Here is an 18,350-nt window from a genome sequence, read left to right on the forward strand (position 1 = left end):
GTGGAGCCAGTGTCCCCGTGCTGCTCCAGCCTGCATGTGCAGCCATCCCCAACTCCTGCCCTCCCTTGTCTCCCAGTGCCCACAGCATTCAGTCCTTCAGGCCTGGCCAAGTCCTTCTTTTAGATTCCTCTCAAATCTGTCACCCTGTCTCCATCCCTATGGCCACTACCATAGGCAATGCCACTATCACACTTAGATAACTGCTTCCTATCAATTCCCTAAATTGTGGATATACCTGCACATATACTGTTTATTTCAAAAGTTCCCATTTTGCCTTAGGCCTCTCCTGAGCCTGGTGTATGGTATTTGTGGGCATTGGAGGAGGACACGTCCCCCAGGCCCCGCCTGTACCTGGGTCTCAGGGTCATCGGAACCTAGGCTGGCTGCCCCCAGCTTGACCACCTCGGCGAGCTGGGTGATGGTGGCTGCGGAGGACTGAGCTGCCTGGGCCAGCTTGTCTGGAGTGGACGCAGCCCCTGACACAAGCAGTTTCGTGTCTTCCACCAAGGCCTTGGCTGTCTTCAGGATATTCTCCCTGAGAAGCGGGGGAGAGCAGAGTGAGAGGGAGAGAGACAGGGCAGAACTCGATTACTTAAGGTTAGGAAGAAAAGCAATCCTTCACAGGGGGCTTTCATTAAAGGGCTTTGAAGAAGACAGGCAGTGTGTTCCATCTCTCCTTATGGGGGCTCTCAATTTCCATGCATGCACAATTGGGAGAGCAGAGCAAAGTCAACCAGTATGCACAGAGTCACTTGATACAAAAACATCAACGACAGATTCAGACCCGCCAGTTTGGCTCCCTTGCCCTAACCCAGTGGTTAATTGAAACGTCAGCTTTTTTTTCTACAGTTGCCACTATCCCTTCAAAAACTTCATAGTGAAGGTGAGCTGTGAGGACTCATGGGGGGCCCTTGTACAGAGGCTGGGGGCTCTAGAAGGGACGAGAGAGCACTGGGAATCTCCCTAGCGCAGGAAGAACGGGGCTGAAGAGCCAGTGTTCCCAGTGCGAGCCGGCAGATAGAAGGCTTTGAGCCCTGCTCCCTGGAACATGGGAAGAGCCAGGCATGCCTGCCCCTGCCACTCCCTGTCCTGCTGGGGCTGGTGAGCAGGCAGTGCACCAGCTCCCTGGCTTGGAAAGGGAAACATCACAAGCCCTCCTCTGCTGGAGCAGGCTGGATGTAGGGCTGTCAAAGGCAAAACTCAAACTGACTGTGTTTAGTTGGCCAAAAGGGCCTGTTTTGATTACGTGGTTCACTTCCCCCACTTGAGCATCTTGAAATCAAAGCGGATAACCACCACTACTGGCTCCCAGGCAGCATCTCTAAAGTTGATGAGGAGTTTCGGGGGCAGGCTGCCTGAAGCTCCCCTCGTCCTGGGGCCCCTGTACCTGTGGTCCGCAAAGGTCTCGCTGTTCTCTGCGTTCAGTGTCCCTGCCGTCGCAAACATGATGGTGGTGTCCAGGTCAGCGATGATCCCAGACACAGCAGTGGCAGCTGTGATGCATGCCTGGGTCCCTTTGTTCCCAGCCTGGAGAGCCGAGAGCACCAAGGACACCTGTAGGCAGAAAGGGAACGTGAGGGGAGCATGGAAACAGAGAAAGTGTGACCCAATAGTGTATTGACTGAAAACACTGAATTCCCTCTCCTGGGAGTTGATCCAGCTTAGGGATTAACAGCACATGTGTGCAGCCTGAATACCAGCTTTGCCATACAGTGGCCGCATGACCTTGGGCAAGTTCCTTTAGCCATCGAAGCCTTGATTTCCTCATCTCTAAAATGGGGCTTCTGCTTCCTGCCTATCAGGGTTGCCAGGAGGATTAAGTAGGGAAAAAAAGAGCATGTAAAGTGTCTAGCAAGGTATTTGGAACATAAGACATGTTCAGGAAAGGGCAACTACTACTACTTATTTAATCACTATTATGTTTCTGAAACCACAAAGAAGGATAAATGATTAGGCTCCTGTGAAAGGTGTGGCCATTTCCATCCTTTTTTATTAGGTTTTCAGCAGGAACAGTCCACTGCTAACACCCATCACTCCTTCTCTTGGCTGCCTCACGACTGGAAATTCTCCAGAGCAGACCTCAGAGGAGCTGAAGTCCAGAGATCTACATATGTAACCTCTCCATGCCTGGCACTTTTGCGAGCCCTATCAGCTACCACATAATAATTGCAGAGACCGGAGGGTCCAGCAAGTTGGCTAAGGGGTTCACTCCAGCACCTTCCATGCCAGAAACCCTGTGCTGCCACCCCTCCCTCCCTCCAGTCCATTCTCACTGTTCCTAGAGACACTTTTCTTACAACACAAATCCTGCTTACGATTCTCCCCGGCTTTGGAGAGGAGCTGAGCTTCCTTCCTAACCACATCAGCCAGCTCCTCACTTCCGCAAACACAGCCACCTTTTTACTCTGAGTCTGTGCTCTGCCTGAAATGTCCCCTCCCTCTCTTCCCCAGCCACCGACCTACTCATCCTGCAAGACACAACTCAAAGTCCCACTGGGACGCCTCCCCTACCTCTCTGCCTCTGGAGAGGCAGCTCCACCTCCCAAGATTCTACAGCACATTGCTCCTACCCTCAGGATAGCCTGCTGTATTGGACACTAAAAACAGCATGCCAGGCTTGTGGCTGGTGGCTCTTTGAGGCCAGGAGCCCTTGTGTTAAGCTGTGTGCACAAACCATTCCTTGACTATGGCCGACCCCAAAGAGTCTGAAAATGTTTTTAAAATACATTTCTTAAAACATGCTGACCAGGGCAGGGACATCATAGTATCAGTAAGGGACACATACTTGGAGACTCTCCCCCCATGCTGCTCAGTCCTCAGCAGAAGCTGTGGATGTAGCCTGGCGGGAGGGGCACAGCCACCATTTCCTGAGCACCCACCACACCCCAGGACTGGCCCACAAGGAACTGTTCCTCTTCCTCATTTGCCTGACCTGCCTTTAAATGCCACTAGGTCCCCCAGGAAAAGACGAGTCAGACTGGCACAGAGCTGGCCTGGGAATGAGACATCCGGTTTCTGGAAAGAACTCTCAGAGGATGAGTGACAGAGTCCCACGGGGAGGTGGGGTGGTGCTGACAGTCTCAGACAGGGTGAAAGAAAAAAGGGTCCAGAAACAGGTCCCCCCACTGTGGAAGGTATGCAAGTCAGCAGGCACTTACTGAGCATCTGCTAGTCACTAGGTGGCACATAAAGGTAGACGAGTCAAGCAGTTCACGGTTGGGGGGGCTGACCATACACACACAACCAAGACACGTAAGACACACACAAGACACACCAGGCAGAAATGAGATGGCAGGATATTGGAAGGGCAGGGACATGTAGCAAACAGCTGAAAAGGCTAGTTGCTAAGAATGAGCCACCTCCCCATCTTTGGTCCTTCTCTGGGTGCCCTAAATCAGAAGCCCTCTGCTGTGAGAAGTAGCAAGGCCAAGGCCAGCTCAGGAGACTGTGTTGCTTGGCCACGCTTGCAAACATGTACAGCTTGGACCCCTTCACCCTCCCCAGTGCTCCCCCTACAAGGTCTTTTATGGGGGAACTTGGCAAGAGTAACTTCAATAACAAGGAAGGGCTCTAGAAGGAGGGAAAATGCCTTCCTCGAGCTGAAAGATATATTTCCTCATTCTGTGCAGCCCAGGGAGGCTTGACAGTCCTGTGGGCTGCAGGAGGCCAGACTGCAGCCTGGCCTCGTGAGGGGCCACAGACACAGCAGCCTCTGTGGCAGCAGCTTCCAGTTGAGCGTTTCTCTGCCCACCCCTCAAGTCTTGTTGCCAGGTTTCTAAACAGCACAGGGCTCTATGTCCCAAGAACCAAAGTGAAGGGAGAGGGAAGATCCACCAAAGCACAGATGTTTCATTCTGTACTTTAAGCAGCCTGCAAAATAGCTGCCCTGAAAAATGATCGAGACATAAGCAAAGCAAACAAATTCATATACTGGGACCGCATAAAACAGCTATTACGAATGAAGGGACTTTTGGAGTGGGGCATTGTTCACCAGGGAAAATTTTCTGGGAGAAAAGAATTTTAGAGGAAAACTTACAGAAAACAATAGCTCTTTTTACCAAATGTTTAACTATGTGTCTGGCACCATGCCAAGCACTTTTACACACATCACCACATTTAATCTCCGCAATTCAGTAAGCTAGGAATTATATACTTCTATCCCCATTTTTAAGATGAGGAAATTGAGGCTTGGAAAGGTGAAATAACCTAGCTAAGACCTTAGAGGCTTGCTCGCTATGCTATGAGATTCTCTCTACAGTCAGCTTCCTTTAGAGTCAGAAAATCTAGTGCAAGCTCCTGCCTCCACCAAGACAGCACGCAACTGCCCGAAGTTGCCTAACCCTCCCCCGCTCCACTGGCTCCTCTGAGAAGAGGCTACGTGACAGGGACTTTAGGTCGTTCTGACTCAGCCCTTTGCACCCGGGTGCCTCCTAGAGAAGGGCAGAGAACATACAGGGGTTACAGGGAGGGGCTCCTGGCTGCTGATGGTGACTTTAGCACCAGGGCTGACTTTCATGGGACAGCCCCTTTCATGCTATCAGGTCCTCAGGGCCTACAGATCACCCCCAGCTCCTTGAGGAGTCCCATTCCTGGGGAGAACCTGGATGGCAAGGGGAGATGATGAGGAGGAGACGCTGACTCAGCTGGATTACTTCTGGTTTAGCTTCCTGCTTTTGTCCCCAATCACGGCGTGACCCAAGAGACAGCACAGGATACTGTGGCTGTGTGTGACCCGAGGGCTACTCCTTACCTTCTCTGTGACGGCACGGGCGCACTCGATCAGCTCCCTCTTGGTGTAGCTGTCTGTGGGGCACACCTGGAGGGCTCCTGCCTTCTGCACCAGGAAGATACAGCCATGACCCAGGTCCTGCACACGGGTGCGAATCTGGAATCCGATCTGCAGAGGCAAGTCCAGGATGGGGAAGGAGAAGCAGGATGGGCCCTGCCATGGAGGTCTTCCCTATGTGGAAAATTTCTCCTGCGTCCTATGGGAGCCTGGCTAGGAAAATTCCACTCCTATTAGGAGTCTGTGTTTGGTGAAGTATGGAATTTGGTTGATTTTACTTCCCTTTTTAGACTGTAAAATGCCCACAGTCTCCATTAAGCAAGCCTGTATCTCACCACCCTAACATAATATCTTCCCGATGTTTGCTTCCTTTTCTGGTTTACAGTTTATCTGAATCCTGAGCCACCCAATAATGCTAATTAGATGAACTCTGTGGGAGAATGCTGTTATTCATTCAACATGTATTTGTTGAGCCCCTACTGTGTGTCACGGCCTCTTCTAAGAAGGTCATGCATTTAATTTCATTTATTCCTCACAACAGCCCTAGGGGATAATTAGAAGTTAAAAATATATAGCTTTAGTATTAGGCATATTTTAAAGTATTCAGATTTCTGCAAAATTGATGTGTTTACTAACCAGAATGCCTCCTTCCTCGGCTGTAGGTGAGAATGACCATACTGAGCCCAGGTCTGAGGTTTCCTTAAAAACGTACGTTTTAGAGCTTATGGCTCAGCAGGTATGCATTCTTCTAACAACCCCTGGGTTGTGTGATTATAAAAAGTATTCTGCCTAGCAGAGGCCAAATAAGCTACACTATGGATAAGCTGCCAGCTGTCTCCTTTAAGGTGAAAAACCCCACCTCCTAGTTTTTATTCCTCTGGCTCTGTTTCACATTAATTTTCATTTTGGTCTGATCAATACAACTGTCATAAATAATCTACCCTTCAGCCCAGGTAAGCAACTAAAAACAAAACTTTAAGCATGAGTGAGTGAGTGTTATTTTCAAGAATCTATGATAGCTAGAAGCTGTGCCTTATCCTTCCAGCATCTATCAAGAATATTTACTAACAGATTTCAGGTACTGTGAATAAAATCTGGGAGACTTTGGCCACGTGGATCCTATCTTAATATCATCTTGTTAGAGTTTAAGGAAGAGTGACTTTGGGGGGTGGGTTGGGGCTGAAAATGCTCTCTCTAGTATCACTGAAACACATACTGCTTTTGGAGAAAAATGGTTCTTCCCTAGCTCCTTAAGGCCCAAAGAAGCTTTAAATCCATTTACTAGAAATTTCTCCTGATCCAGAAAGTTGAGCTTCTGCTCTTTTGGGGTGTCTTCTGTATTGTACAGGGGGTGCCACAGAGGCTTCACAATCAGGCAGGACTGTCTCGTTGACCATCTTCATGTAGAACACAACATGGCAGCTCTGCAGACAGGTCTGGACTGGTGTAGCAATAAGGCTGCCCCTGAGAGAAAAGGCACTCTAATCCAGCCCACACAGCAATAATGCCATTTAAACATATCTGTCTGCTGGACATGTTTGTTGTTTAAAAACAAGATCAAGCTGAAGCAGGGGGGATGCCCCATTAATGTTTTGAACCAGCTTGGCTTCTGAAACTTTCAAGATCCATACAGTTTAATCCTAAGTATTCAAGGGTCAGACTTAATCTAAAGGCAAGAGCTCTGAAGTCAGCGATGACCACAGATGTCTAAATGATAAAGTGCTGCTGGAAAAGTCAAATAAGTAGGAAATGGAAGAAGAAACATTTCTAGAATTTCAAAATTAAAAAGACCTTACCAGTTCAAACTCCCCATGTTACAGATGATGAAATTGAGGCCCAGAGAATGGATGTGATTTGCCCGAGGTCACATAGCCAGCCCCTGACAAAGCTAGATGAGAACCAAGGTCCTTAATCCTGAGCACAGTGCTCTATCCATCAGATCTGTATTTTTCTAACTTCTCTGATGCTTTACTTAGCAGCAGAACCCTTCCTCCCCACAAGTGAAATCTCTAGTGGAGCCTCAACACATAAAATAGAGAGACGTAATGTGTTGTTAGCATGATCTTCCTCATATGAGTTAAAATTTATATCCTGGAATCAAAAAGTCAACCGTGAGACTGAGTGAACCAGTTTTCAAGATGGGGTTTAAAGAAAGCCAGTGAACGGTCTCAGCCAACAAATTTCTGTTTTACTTTGGTTGCACAGTGTTAAGAATGTCCCATTCTGTGTGGAAATAAAAAGGGATCAATATTCTTGCAGTTCTTGATCACTGCAGGCATGGCAAATGCAGCATCAGCCTGAGACCTGCACAAAACCACCTAGCGGCCTATGGCAAAGCACCGGTGGCCCCAACAGGTTACTGTTCGGCCTAGACCACACTCAAATGATCCTCTCTGCTGACCACATCGGGAAAGGTTGAGAGCAAGAGGGGAGCTGGGGCTGGTTTTCCTAACAATTTTAAAAATAGTTAAATTATGTTTAAAAAGTGAGACTTGAAGCAAATGTACAGAATCTCCAAAGCTCTTCTGCATCTCAGGGTTCTGAAGAACATGGAGTCAAACCATTGTGCTGGAAAAGAGCCAGGTGCTCAAACAGTGTTCTCTGTGCACTCCTCCTGCCCCCGCATGGATTCAAGCCTGAACTCTGTTTGCAGGATGCAGGGGTAGGAGGGAGGCAGGACCTGCTCCTGGGCTGTCTCAAACCTGAAACCCATGGAAGGCATGATCAGTGCTAGGATACATCCTCAGCAATACTCTTGTGCTCCCGTAGCCTTCTCAAAAGGCTTGCTACAAACACACACCCCAATGCACTGCAGCTCAGCCCCTTTATTGGAGGTCACACAATGCATACAGCAACGAAGCCTGTAAATGCAACAGTGGAGCTGGCCCAGTGCCATCACGAATGAAACTCCAGCTAGGAAGCTCCAAGATGTCCAGTAGCAGAGAGCAAAGGGGTGAGACTACATAGGGCAATAGTTGCAAAGGCCCTTGGAGTTCTGTCAACCCAGGGCTTTGCCCAGTCAGGTCTGTGCCAGGTCACACACTTGTCTTCTAGGTGCCTGAAGCACCCTTTGAGGCTTGGCCATACAAGCCTCTTATATACTCAGCTGCACAATCCTATTTGAACAGCATGCAAGAGTGATGGAGTGCTATCAAGAACAAACTAAAATAGGCTCTACTCATGGGCTAGGAGGGCTGAATGTAATAGGAAAGATCTCTGGATCCCAGCCCTGCTCTCAGCCCAGGTGGGCAGCAGAAAGTACCAGAGGCCTTGCTTCCAGCTCTACCCTTCCCTGGCCGCCTGACTCTCTGGGTGAGCTAACCTTGACGGGCCTTTGTTCTCTCCCCCGTGAAACCGGACAGAACCTGCTCTGCCCACTTCCTGGGGCCGATGGGATGGCCAAATGAACAGGTCCACATGAAGGCATCTCAAAAAGCTGGGAGTTCTGCATGAGTGTTTACTGTTGGGGAACAAGGCAGACTGGTGCAGGAGAAAGAACAAGGGCTGAGATGCCCAACAAACCTGGGTTTGAATCCTGGCTTTTCCACATATTTACTTGTTAACTTCTTACTTATGTGCTTGAATCAATCACTTATTTCATAGAAGAATTTACAGTGGCTCCAACACTAACAACTGCAGTAGTGTGGTCCTGGGCAATTTGACTAAGCTCCCTGACCTTGGTTTGCTCATCTGTGAAATGGGGAAGAGCAAGTGATTCTTGTCTCACCTGCTGCAGTTGTGAGGGTAAATGGGACAGCAGATGTGTACATGGATTGGTTAATAACTCTTATTATTATTTTCCAAGAGTACATGGGAGAGGTAGGGCACTTCAGTGGAAGAGGACAACGGGATCAACACAGTCTACTGGCAATTTCACAGAACAGTTTGTACTACTGGAGGAACATCCTAGAATGGGAATATGTTAAGATGGTATTCAAACAGATAAGGGATTTAAAAGATAGATACTAAGCTTCTCAAAGCAACACTAAACTTCTCAGCAAATATGAGCAGCCCACAGGGTGATCCCACTTACTACTAGTGTTGATTATAAAGGAATGTTGCTCAAAGACATAAAACTTGGGGTTTTAAATTGGCAACTTCAGTAAAGCGTTACTTGAGCCTCAAGAAAAACCCTCAATTCCCTTTTTATCCAAATAAAACAGAGAAAATCATCTCCTGGTTTTGTGCCTTGAGGGAAATAAAAAACCCAGCCTTTATGAAGTTTTGGGTCTGATTTTAATTGGAGGGGGTCTAAGAAACACTGATCGTCTTTCCTCCACCTAAAATAAAACAAAGTGTACAGATATTTCTCAGGCCTTAAAAGCAATTACATCTACAATCAGGTCAAATATAATTTTGTCTGGGATAGCTTGTCAGAGTTGAAAAGGCAATAACAGAACTTACTGGACAGAATTAGATGGAAAAAATGGAAGGAAATAATAAAACGTGTGAATAAGAGAAGCAGGGCATCGCTTTCCCACTCCAGAAGTGTGTCTTGGAGTGGAAAGTTCCAGAGAATTCTAGAGTGAACATCCATCTCATGTGAGGGAAAGGGCTGTGGTTCTTGCCACAGGCGCTTGACAAATGCTCCTGCCAGCTTTTAAGACATCCAGTACTCCAAGTGGTTGTGGCAAATTTTCCTCAGAGACAAAGCTGTAGTCACTAAATCTTTTCCCCATGATTTACATTTAGAAGTCATGGCTCATAGGATCTCATTTTCTTTCTTTTTCTTTTTTAAGAGGAAACTAATCATAAATTGTAAAGCTGCTGGAGGGTTGAAACTTCTCTGAAGATAGACGTTCTCACAGTGATGTTAATGAAGGTTTGAATTTTCCATGGAAAAATAAGCAGATAAGGCTCCTGTCTGATGTTTGAGAACAGAGCTATGACTTTTCCTATAGTTGTCACATTCTGGAAAAGACCAAAATGCTGACTCTGCACAGCAGACCCCAGGACTGTTGCAAAGGGAGCAGCTTCTTATTTGCCCTGGATATAAATATTTTCACATGCTGTGATGTGGGCCCTCTTGGGTACACAAATAATTCTATGATCTTGGAACAAAAAACTACATTGCTTCAGGGATCTCCTAACCTTCTCAGTTTCCCCCCAAATATCTGTCTGGCAAATGCACACAGAGAACTTTCCTTAGCAAGCCACTGGTAATTTTATATTCTCTCTGCCCCTTTTCACTCCAGGTCACACTTCTCTTGTGTCTGGAATGTAAAATACATCTCAAGATGTAACGGTAAAAAGGGAAAACCTTAATGAAAATGTCAGCTGCTACAAACACGGAGCCAATAACTAAAGTAACCTGTTGTTGTGCTTTCAGCAATACATTTTCTTTTCTGGCTGCTCTGACATTATTTTATATTTTGCCTCAATGGTCTGTGTTGCAATAAGAACATCTGCTTGTTTCACATATAGCTCCTAAGAGCTCAGATGTGGAAAGGGCTTCACAGTGACTCAGGAAGGTCAGCATTCAAACTAACCAAGGTAGATGGTGGTAGATTCCACCTTTAAAGGATGCTGTGGACAGAGATCCAAACCTCCCTTGCAATCTCAGTCTCTTTCTGTTCTGAATCCCCCTCATAGTCAAATACTTCTTCCTCTTATCCAACCAAACTTTCCCTTAGTGTAACATAAATTTCCTTATACTTGTTTAAGAAATTCAACATTATATGCTAATCAAATGAGTCATGAGTCCAGATCTTACCAAAATAGGGAGTCTATTTTTTTTTGACAGGCTTGTGTAAAGAATCAACCAAATCCTGATGAGGGTCTCATAACTGTTTTTCCTCGGTAGTGACTTAACAGACTCATTACAAATAGATTATTCATGCTGCAACCTAAATAATCATTCTGAAATCTCAAAATGCAGACATTGTTAGAAACTTAAGTAATCCCATGCTATATATATATATATATATATGTATGTATGCAAGTACATATATATCATACTCTAGTTACATGCATTGTTACAACACACATTAGAAAGTGATTTTGTCTGGGGTCTTCATTTCTGTAAGTATTTCTGGGAGTCTTTGTTAAGACATTCCTTAGACCTGACTCCCAGGAGAAATAGCAGCACCGAGTAACAAGGGGACAGTGACTGTCACTGCAAGAAGAGAAGACCAGTCACCACCTCCTGCCTTAACAGCCTAGTTCATTTAAGAATGTCATGAACAGGGTTTGTGCTCGATAAATGGCTTGCTGAGCTTCACAGAATGCAGTTACCTTCATCTTCCCAGTGTTTCTGCAATCTGCTCCTTTATTTTTTTCAGATTGACCTTTCTTTCTCTAAGGAGCCATGCAGCTCCTCTGGACCCAGCCCTTGTGTGTCGACACTGATAAAGGTGCCACCAGGCTCGCTGGAGCTCCGCCGTCCTGTGTGCTTCCAGTGGCCCTCTCCCCTCCTCAGAGATGTGAGTTCTTAGAAAGTGGCCTTTGGGGCCACACTTCTGCCATTGTAATTCTCTAATGGGTGCAGGCACTCTGAGGCCACTAACAAAAGCTAGTTTAGGGAAGGCAGGTAGGTAATGAAGAGGGGTCCACAGGAGGTATGGGGGCAAGGATCTGGGCCAGTTCTTATGAAGTCACCAAGAGTGTTTGGGCAAGACTTTGTTTCACGAAGGCAGCCTACACAGCCCTTTCTGAAGAGAGGGGCAGCTAAACTCCATACTTGGTTATTCTAACACTTCTTTGAGCCTTTGGAAAACATAAAACTAATTGAAGGGGATGTGCTCGCTGGGAGTAGGAAGTGGGAAGAAAATGGCAGCCCCAGGCTCAGGAGTGTTACAAGACGCAGTAGGTAATGAACTACGGGATGGGGGACTTCGTAGGACACTGTAAACAGAGTCCCTCTGTCTGAAAGCCCACTCCCCAGACAGCTCAGCTCATGGCCAGTCTGCCCTAGAAAGGGCAGTGAGCCCTGAGCACAGCCCAGGGCTATGGGGTCTGGACCTGCAGTTGCCAGCACAGTAGTGGGAACTAAACCTGGTCTGGCTACTGGGCTGGGCTTTTCTGGAGCAGAGCTAAGCTACGGAGAGACCCCCAGGACTGGGCAACAATGTGTTTGCTTCTTAAAACAGGGGCTTAAGGTGGCAGACCTCCTCTGGTTCCGCCGTGGCTGCTGCCATCTGGCCCTGGAGAGCCAGGTGCCCATAGTCATTGGTCATTTGTGAAGCCAGTCCTCCCAGCTCCTCCGGGTTAGTAACCGACTTAGTCATCTGGAAAAAGAAGACAAGCAAGACACACACACACACACAGAGAAAAGCATGAGAACCCTGTGTTAATACCACTGGAAGCCAAAGGGTTTCATTCACTTTTAAGCTCCTGATGGGGTGAAGGCCAGGACCAGCACTTGGGGCTGGACACAGGTGAGGACAGTTGAAGCAGAGCCCATGCTGCAATGCACACAACAGGCCAGAGCCCAGGCAGACCCCACAGGGCCACTCTCAAGCCAACAGAGCCTGGCCGGGCCGGATGGGCACATGCTCAGTGTTCAGGCCATGTAGCGTGGAACCGGGCCGTCAGGGTCCACTCTCTGGCAGGTGACTGTGGCAGCCTCCAGCCAGTCCTGCTCTGTGGGGTCACCAGAGGAATTCCACTAAGAAACCACCAGGGGCACAAGTCCTGTGCACTGCACACCCCTGCACATTGGCTTCTGCAGCGAGATCTGGTCTCTGGGCACCCAGAAGCCGCTCCCATCGCGTGAGAGAGGGTGTGAGGACAGGGCTGGTAAGGAAATCATGAGTGAGAAGTGATGGATAAGCCAATGTTTGGGGGGAAAAAACTCAGAGAACACAGCTTTGTAGTAAATTGGTGCCAAAGAATGACAAGGTTTCAGCAAACAAATTTAGTTAAGAGTATACTGTACCCAAATGGTCAAGTGCTATCTTGTCAAGATATTCAGTATTTTCCTCTGTTCCACATATCTCAATTTACCTTCCCTGCCTAACATGCCAGTTTGTAGTTTTTCCTCTTCTCTGGACAAAAATGCCTCTTAATTGTCACAATAGCAGTTTTCACCTGCACCCAGAAAGCCGTCCTTGTCCTTCTCCAAGGGGCTTCCTCCTGCCCTCCTCTTCTCTCACTCTGGATAACAATACTATTTCTATGTGGCCTTTCAAGACCTTGCTTTTAAAGAACTTTTTTTTTTTTTTTTTTTTTTTTGTTAAAAGATGACCGGTAAGGGGATCTCAACCCTTGACTTGGTGTTGTCAGCATCATGCTCACCCAGTGAGCAACCGGCCATCCCTATATGGGATCCGAACCCGTGGCCTTGGTGTTATCAGCACCACACTCTCCCGAGTGAGCCACGGGCCGGCCCTAAAGAACTTTTAAAAAACTTTTAAATGACTCCATATCCACTGAGGTGGGATGGGCATGTCCACACCATCTAAGGCAAGTTTACAAGGAAATGTCACAGGCTGCAGGCCGAGGTGTGGACTCCAAGAACACTGAACCCCACCAGAGTGAGCTGGTACCATGAGCTGCTCCATTTGCCCATCAACAGGAGCACAAGAGTTCAGGGGGCGACTAAGGAGGTGAAGTGGGCCTCTCTCTGATTCAAGGTACCAGGCCAACTATCTCAGGAGCAGCCATGCAGGTAAGGCTGGCCTCCTTAAGATCATGGACACCAAGTGTCAAGACAGGTCAGCTCAGAACCTGGCACAGGAGCTATTCCGGCAACACCACGAGGCCACCCAAAAATGTTTTCACCCCTGGCTGCACCGTGCTCCCTGTTCATCAGGAATTGGCACGGCAGGGACACTGGATTGGACCTATGATCTGTCCCCTGAGCTCCCTGAGAAGGATGAGCTTGGGCTTGACTCCAGCTTTTCACAGGACACTGAGAGGGGTACTGTTCCCACCTCCTCTCTTGCCTGAATTCTTTTAAACAACAAGCCTGACACAATCACAGAGTCTCCATGAGTGTGCGGCGGCAGCAGCTAGGAAAGCCTTTGTGGCCCAAGCTCAGCCTCTAGTGGACACACAGTTACATGACAAAACCATTCAGAAAGGCTCCTGGGTCTGATGGGACAGAAACCCCACAGTGGCTCATTCTGGTCCCTCCAGCTAGGAAGGCCAGTTGGTTTCTCAAGTCAGGCTTATGTGGCAAGTATCAAAGAGGCATCTTCCAAAATTTTATCCCGAGGCATCTGAGCCTTCAAAAGTTGAGGAAATTTTTCTATGTACTCCTATTAATTCTTTGAGGACACCATTTATCATCTTTTATATAACTTTAACATATGAAGATAGCATTTGCTGTCTCTCAGTGCCATTTATATCTAAGGATCCATATGATACAGTTCTGGCTGTATTACATTTTAGAAAAAAGATTACTTTCAAAAGTTACATGCTTTCTACTGTCAGGAAAACATTTTTACATAACCGTGCTGTTTCGTTTTGCCTGAAAGATCAGCAATTCCTATTATTCAAGTACTACCATTTTGATTCCATCAGACAATTTCATTTCTGTTGTTTTATCCCCCAAATCTTTTCTTTTACTGTAATTTTCATCTATAGCAGTATCTCAAGTCCTTTGAGAGGTGAATAGGATTTTTTCTTCTTTCTCCTTAACTCTAACTTCCTTCTCTTTTCCTCCGTTCTCCCATTTTTCCTTCTTCCTTTGCTCCCCCTGTCCTCATGCCCAAGTCTCAGTCATCTGTAATTCCCTCCCACAGCTTTTCAGGAGGTGAGAACTCCAGCAGACCGGCGCTCCTAGACCACAGGCAGCCAGAGAGACCACAGAGAAAGGGCAGCAGCTGGAGCCCGGGAGGAACTAGACACAGCCTCGTCTGCCCCTTCAACACAGATCCCGATGTGAAGACTCACGGGTGGCAGTGGGTAAAAAAGCAACTGAAGGTGAGTAGGGCGGCTCTTTTTCTTACCATTTCTTGAGCTGTTACCGCAATGGCTTTGGAGTATTTAACCACTGTCGTCTGATAGTCGACAAATGTTCCCTTAGGTTCTGGAGGAGTGCCTTCGTCCAGCTACAGGAGAGGGAAAAACCCAAAAGTCACAACAAGCCTTTGATGTGTGGACTGTAGTTATGAGAATTAGGAACTCTGAAACATGGAAAGGCCCTCAGAGATTGGCCCCAAGTCAACAGAATTCCCCACCTCCTGTGAAAAGTTCTTCAACAGAGGCACACATAAGGCTCTTGGGGTACACAGGCAAGGACAGGCCCCCAGCTTTGTCCGAGAGGAGTGGGGAACATGCCAGAGGAATGGTGTTTCAGCTACGTCTCAGCAGGTAAGAAGTCTGCCACCCAGGTGAGGAAGGTGTCCCAAGAAAAGGGGATGGCATTCAAGCACGCGGGGGCGGGAGTGAGCCTGACATTTCTAGGAAGTAGAAAGTGGCAGAAGATGAGGTGGGGGAGGAGGCAGGTTCTGCACCACGAAGGGCTTCCCTAGGAATGGTATCGTCTGTAGATATCTACGCCCTGGAACCCTACTTATAATCTAAGTCGGGAGCAGAAGGAATCGGAAGCACTAGGAATAATGTGTTGCTCACCTGACTCTAAGTGTGACAGGAACTGAGAGAAGGGCAAGGTCACTGTGGGGTGGAAGGGCTGGAAAAAGTGGAACAGTGGCTGCGTCCCTTCAAGGGATGGGGACATGTTGGTTTAGAAGACTTGTACTGTGACCTGGTTCCAGGGCTTGTGAATGGACCTCAGGCTGGTCACTTACACTCAGAGTTTCAGGTCCTTCACTGGTAACTCCCGAGCATCACCTGGTTGCAGTAAAAATCAACTGAGACTACACCTGGTCAAGAGCTACAGAAAGCAAGAAGAGATGATGACTATGATAATGAGGATGATGATAATGTCAATGATGATTAGGATGGAGAGAAAGGCACCTGCCTTGACCATCATCATTATTGTTACAGTTACCACTGGTTGCTGAATGATGTTCCAGGTGAGGAGACAAGGTGAACACGAATGAATACAGGCACAGCGAGCACAGTAAGGTTGGCCTGACCTGAACGGTAGGGGACAGGAATGAGGCTGGAACTGTTTTATGGAGAACCTTGTAGTCATGAAGAAAAGGGTGGCATTGAGGGTAGTCAATGACATATTTGAGAACATCTCACTGGTAGCTCTGTGCTAGTTTGGAGTCTAGGAAGAGACGGGGGCCAAGAGGTCAATAAGGAAAATGTTGGATGGCATCTTCAGGAAGAGCTACATGTCGTAAGCAGTCACAAGCCACACAGGGAGAGGAACGCAGCCCTGCAGCCGGTGCCTGATGTGGTTGCACAGCCCTGCTTGGTATTCTCAACAAACTATCAACACAAACTCCAGGCTGGACGTTTTAGCTTTATCAGGTAGAGATACTCCCAAACACCCTACCACAGCATGAGGGCTCTGCTAGCCAAATGAGGACTGAGTTAAGTGTTCATTCAGTGTAAACTGACTGAGCATCTTCCCAGCCTCAGGCAGCGTGCTAGAAGCTTCCACAGGAGACACGGCATAACTGCAAATGTGCCAAGAGGCTGCAGTTGGGGGACAGCATAGAACTCGGAACCAGTGACCACCATGAGGAACCTTTAACCAGTCTGAAGACAATGAGGAGAAAAAGCACAAAGTTCTTACTTTTTCAGAATTTCAAATGTATTTAATTGAAAGAACTTACCTTCATTCTGAGATTATAGCCCCCCCCCCTTTTTTTGGTGTTAACATGACCTTTCTTTTATAAATAGCAGTGATGTAGGTAGCAAGGTTTTTGTTTATTTTGTTAGTTTTCTTTCTTGCACAAAAGGCCAACACCCCCAAAAAGAAAAAGAAAAAAAAAAAAAAACACAAAAAGGTACTGCATCACGAAATCCCGTAGGACCTCACTAGCCTCACTGAATAGGAAAATCCAGGTTCAGAGAGCTTTAGTGACTTGTCCGAGGTCACCCAGAAAGCTGGTTACTTCATATTAACCTATTAGTTCTCAAACCTTTTAGTGTTTAAATATAGAGAGAGAATCTCAAGGGGAACCTTTATAACAAAAGACCCCAAAGTGTCAAGAATTGCATCCAAGTTAGAATCAAGTTTGTGTACACTCACAGTTTTCTGCCAGTTGCTGCTTTTGAGAATTTCAGACAATAATTCTAATTACATATTAGTGTTTTAAGCAAATTAATGAAACTGATAGAAAATGCCTTGCTGCTTAGGGGGCCCAAAAGACGTGAAATATCAGTTAATAAGAAGTCCCCAGTGATAGGCTAAGAAAAGGGAGAATGGGGAACAGGTGTCATGTGGGACTTTGGACGTCAGGTCGGGGTAGGTAAGAGTTCAGGGGCACCAATGAAAGCACAATTGTATACTCTGCAGAACTGAGGGGAGAGACAACTTTTGTTCCTGGCCTCTCTGTCATCAGCAGTTCCTCATTATGGCTATCAGGTAACAGCAGACTTATCTCACAGCCCTTCCAGAAGAATCAAGGGTGTCCTGGGCTGTTACACCACTGAAATCAGGTGGTGCAAGAGCGCCTCGCCTGCCCAGAGCTCATCACGATACCTAACGATCTGACTTTCATATTCCAGGGACTTATGGGACATTTTTCTATCATTACAGTGATTCTGAAAAACACCTTCTCTCCAGAAAAAAAAAAAAAAAAAAAAAGATTATCATTGGAATTTCTAATTCTTACCAAGAAACCTTAGGCTCCATTATTTAACGTCCTTGGTAGCTACTTGGCTTATTTTCAAAGCTCTGGTATTCTGATGTCTTGAAAACCAAACAAACCCACTGAAACTTACCCACGGGCCTTGAGAAAGAGGGGAATTTCACTCATTTGCTGCCAAACTGTCCCTATTTAAAGCATGAGAAGCCCAGAGTAGAAATTAATGAATACTTTGACAAAGCAGAGCTTGGGGTCTCTAAAGGGAACCACAGCATTCCAGCCTGGGCTTGTCACTTTTATCAATCTGACCATGAATGCATAATGTTTAAGGATAATTATTCTAATTATAGTTTTAGGGTATCGTTTCTCTCTGGAGATGTGAATAACCAATCTTCTCTAAATTAGCAATTAAAGACTGCTTATTATCCTGAAAAACCATGCTAACGTATTTACAATCTGACAATGGACATTTCAAAACACAGATGACCGTCTAAAATTCTTGGCTATGCTATCACAGTATGGCAATTAGATGTTGATGAACAATTGTTTATTCTAATGAATAAAACTGACATGACTAGTGAAGGATTCCTTGGGGGAAAGAACAGAAGATACGGAGTTAAAACTGTCTTCAGTCATATTTCCCTACTGACCCAACTTAATTGGTGAGTCACTAAATGAGCAAATGATACTCGTGTTATCATAGAAGACAAGGGCTGTACACACTAAGGGTTTATACACATACCGTTTCGGTGGTTTCTGTACTTAGCTAGATACCAGAACCATGGGGAGACTTTTAAAATACTGTACAAATGGAGATTCCTAGCTCCACCCCCACAGAGATGCCAACTGAGCAGGTCAGAGGTGGAGCCGAGGAATCTGCATTCTTAAAAGCTCCCAGTGCCAAAGTAGCCATTCCAAAGTAGCCATTCCAAAGTCTAGCACTTGGGAAT

General features: G+C 46.7%; 1 protein-coding gene across 14 annotated transcripts in view; it reads right to left on the bottom strand.

Annotated features, from left to right (window-relative positions):
- The window catches only part of TLN2 (talin 2), a 410,967-nt gene that overhangs the window by 43,152 nt on the left and 349,465 nt on the right, over positions 1–18,350 (bottom strand). For 12 of the 14 annotated variants that reach the window (XM_063091965.1, XM_063091964.1, XM_063091961.1 and 9 more), the window contains 5 exons: positions 14,680–14,781; positions 11,893–12,012; positions 4,751–4,897; positions 1,388–1,554; positions 352–535 (listed from right to left, as the gene is read on the bottom strand). In XM_063091965.1, the coding sequence (XP_062948035.1) occupies positions 352–535; positions 1,388–1,554; positions 4,751–4,897; positions 11,893–12,012; positions 14,680–14,781 (720 nt within the window). The remainder of the gene's footprint in view (positions 1–351; positions 536–1,387; positions 1,555–4,750; positions 4,898–11,892; positions 12,013–14,679; positions 14,782–18,350) is intronic. The other 2 variants (XM_063091970.1, XM_063091969.1) reach the window with 1 other exon arrangement.

The sequence above is a fragment of the Cynocephalus volans genome, chromosome 3 (assembly GCF_027409185.1).
Source record: "Cynocephalus volans isolate mCynVol1 chromosome 3, mCynVol1.pri, whole genome shotgun sequence".
In the NCBI taxonomy this organism is placed as follows: Eukaryota; Metazoa; Chordata; class Mammalia; order Dermoptera; family Cynocephalidae; genus Cynocephalus; species Cynocephalus volans.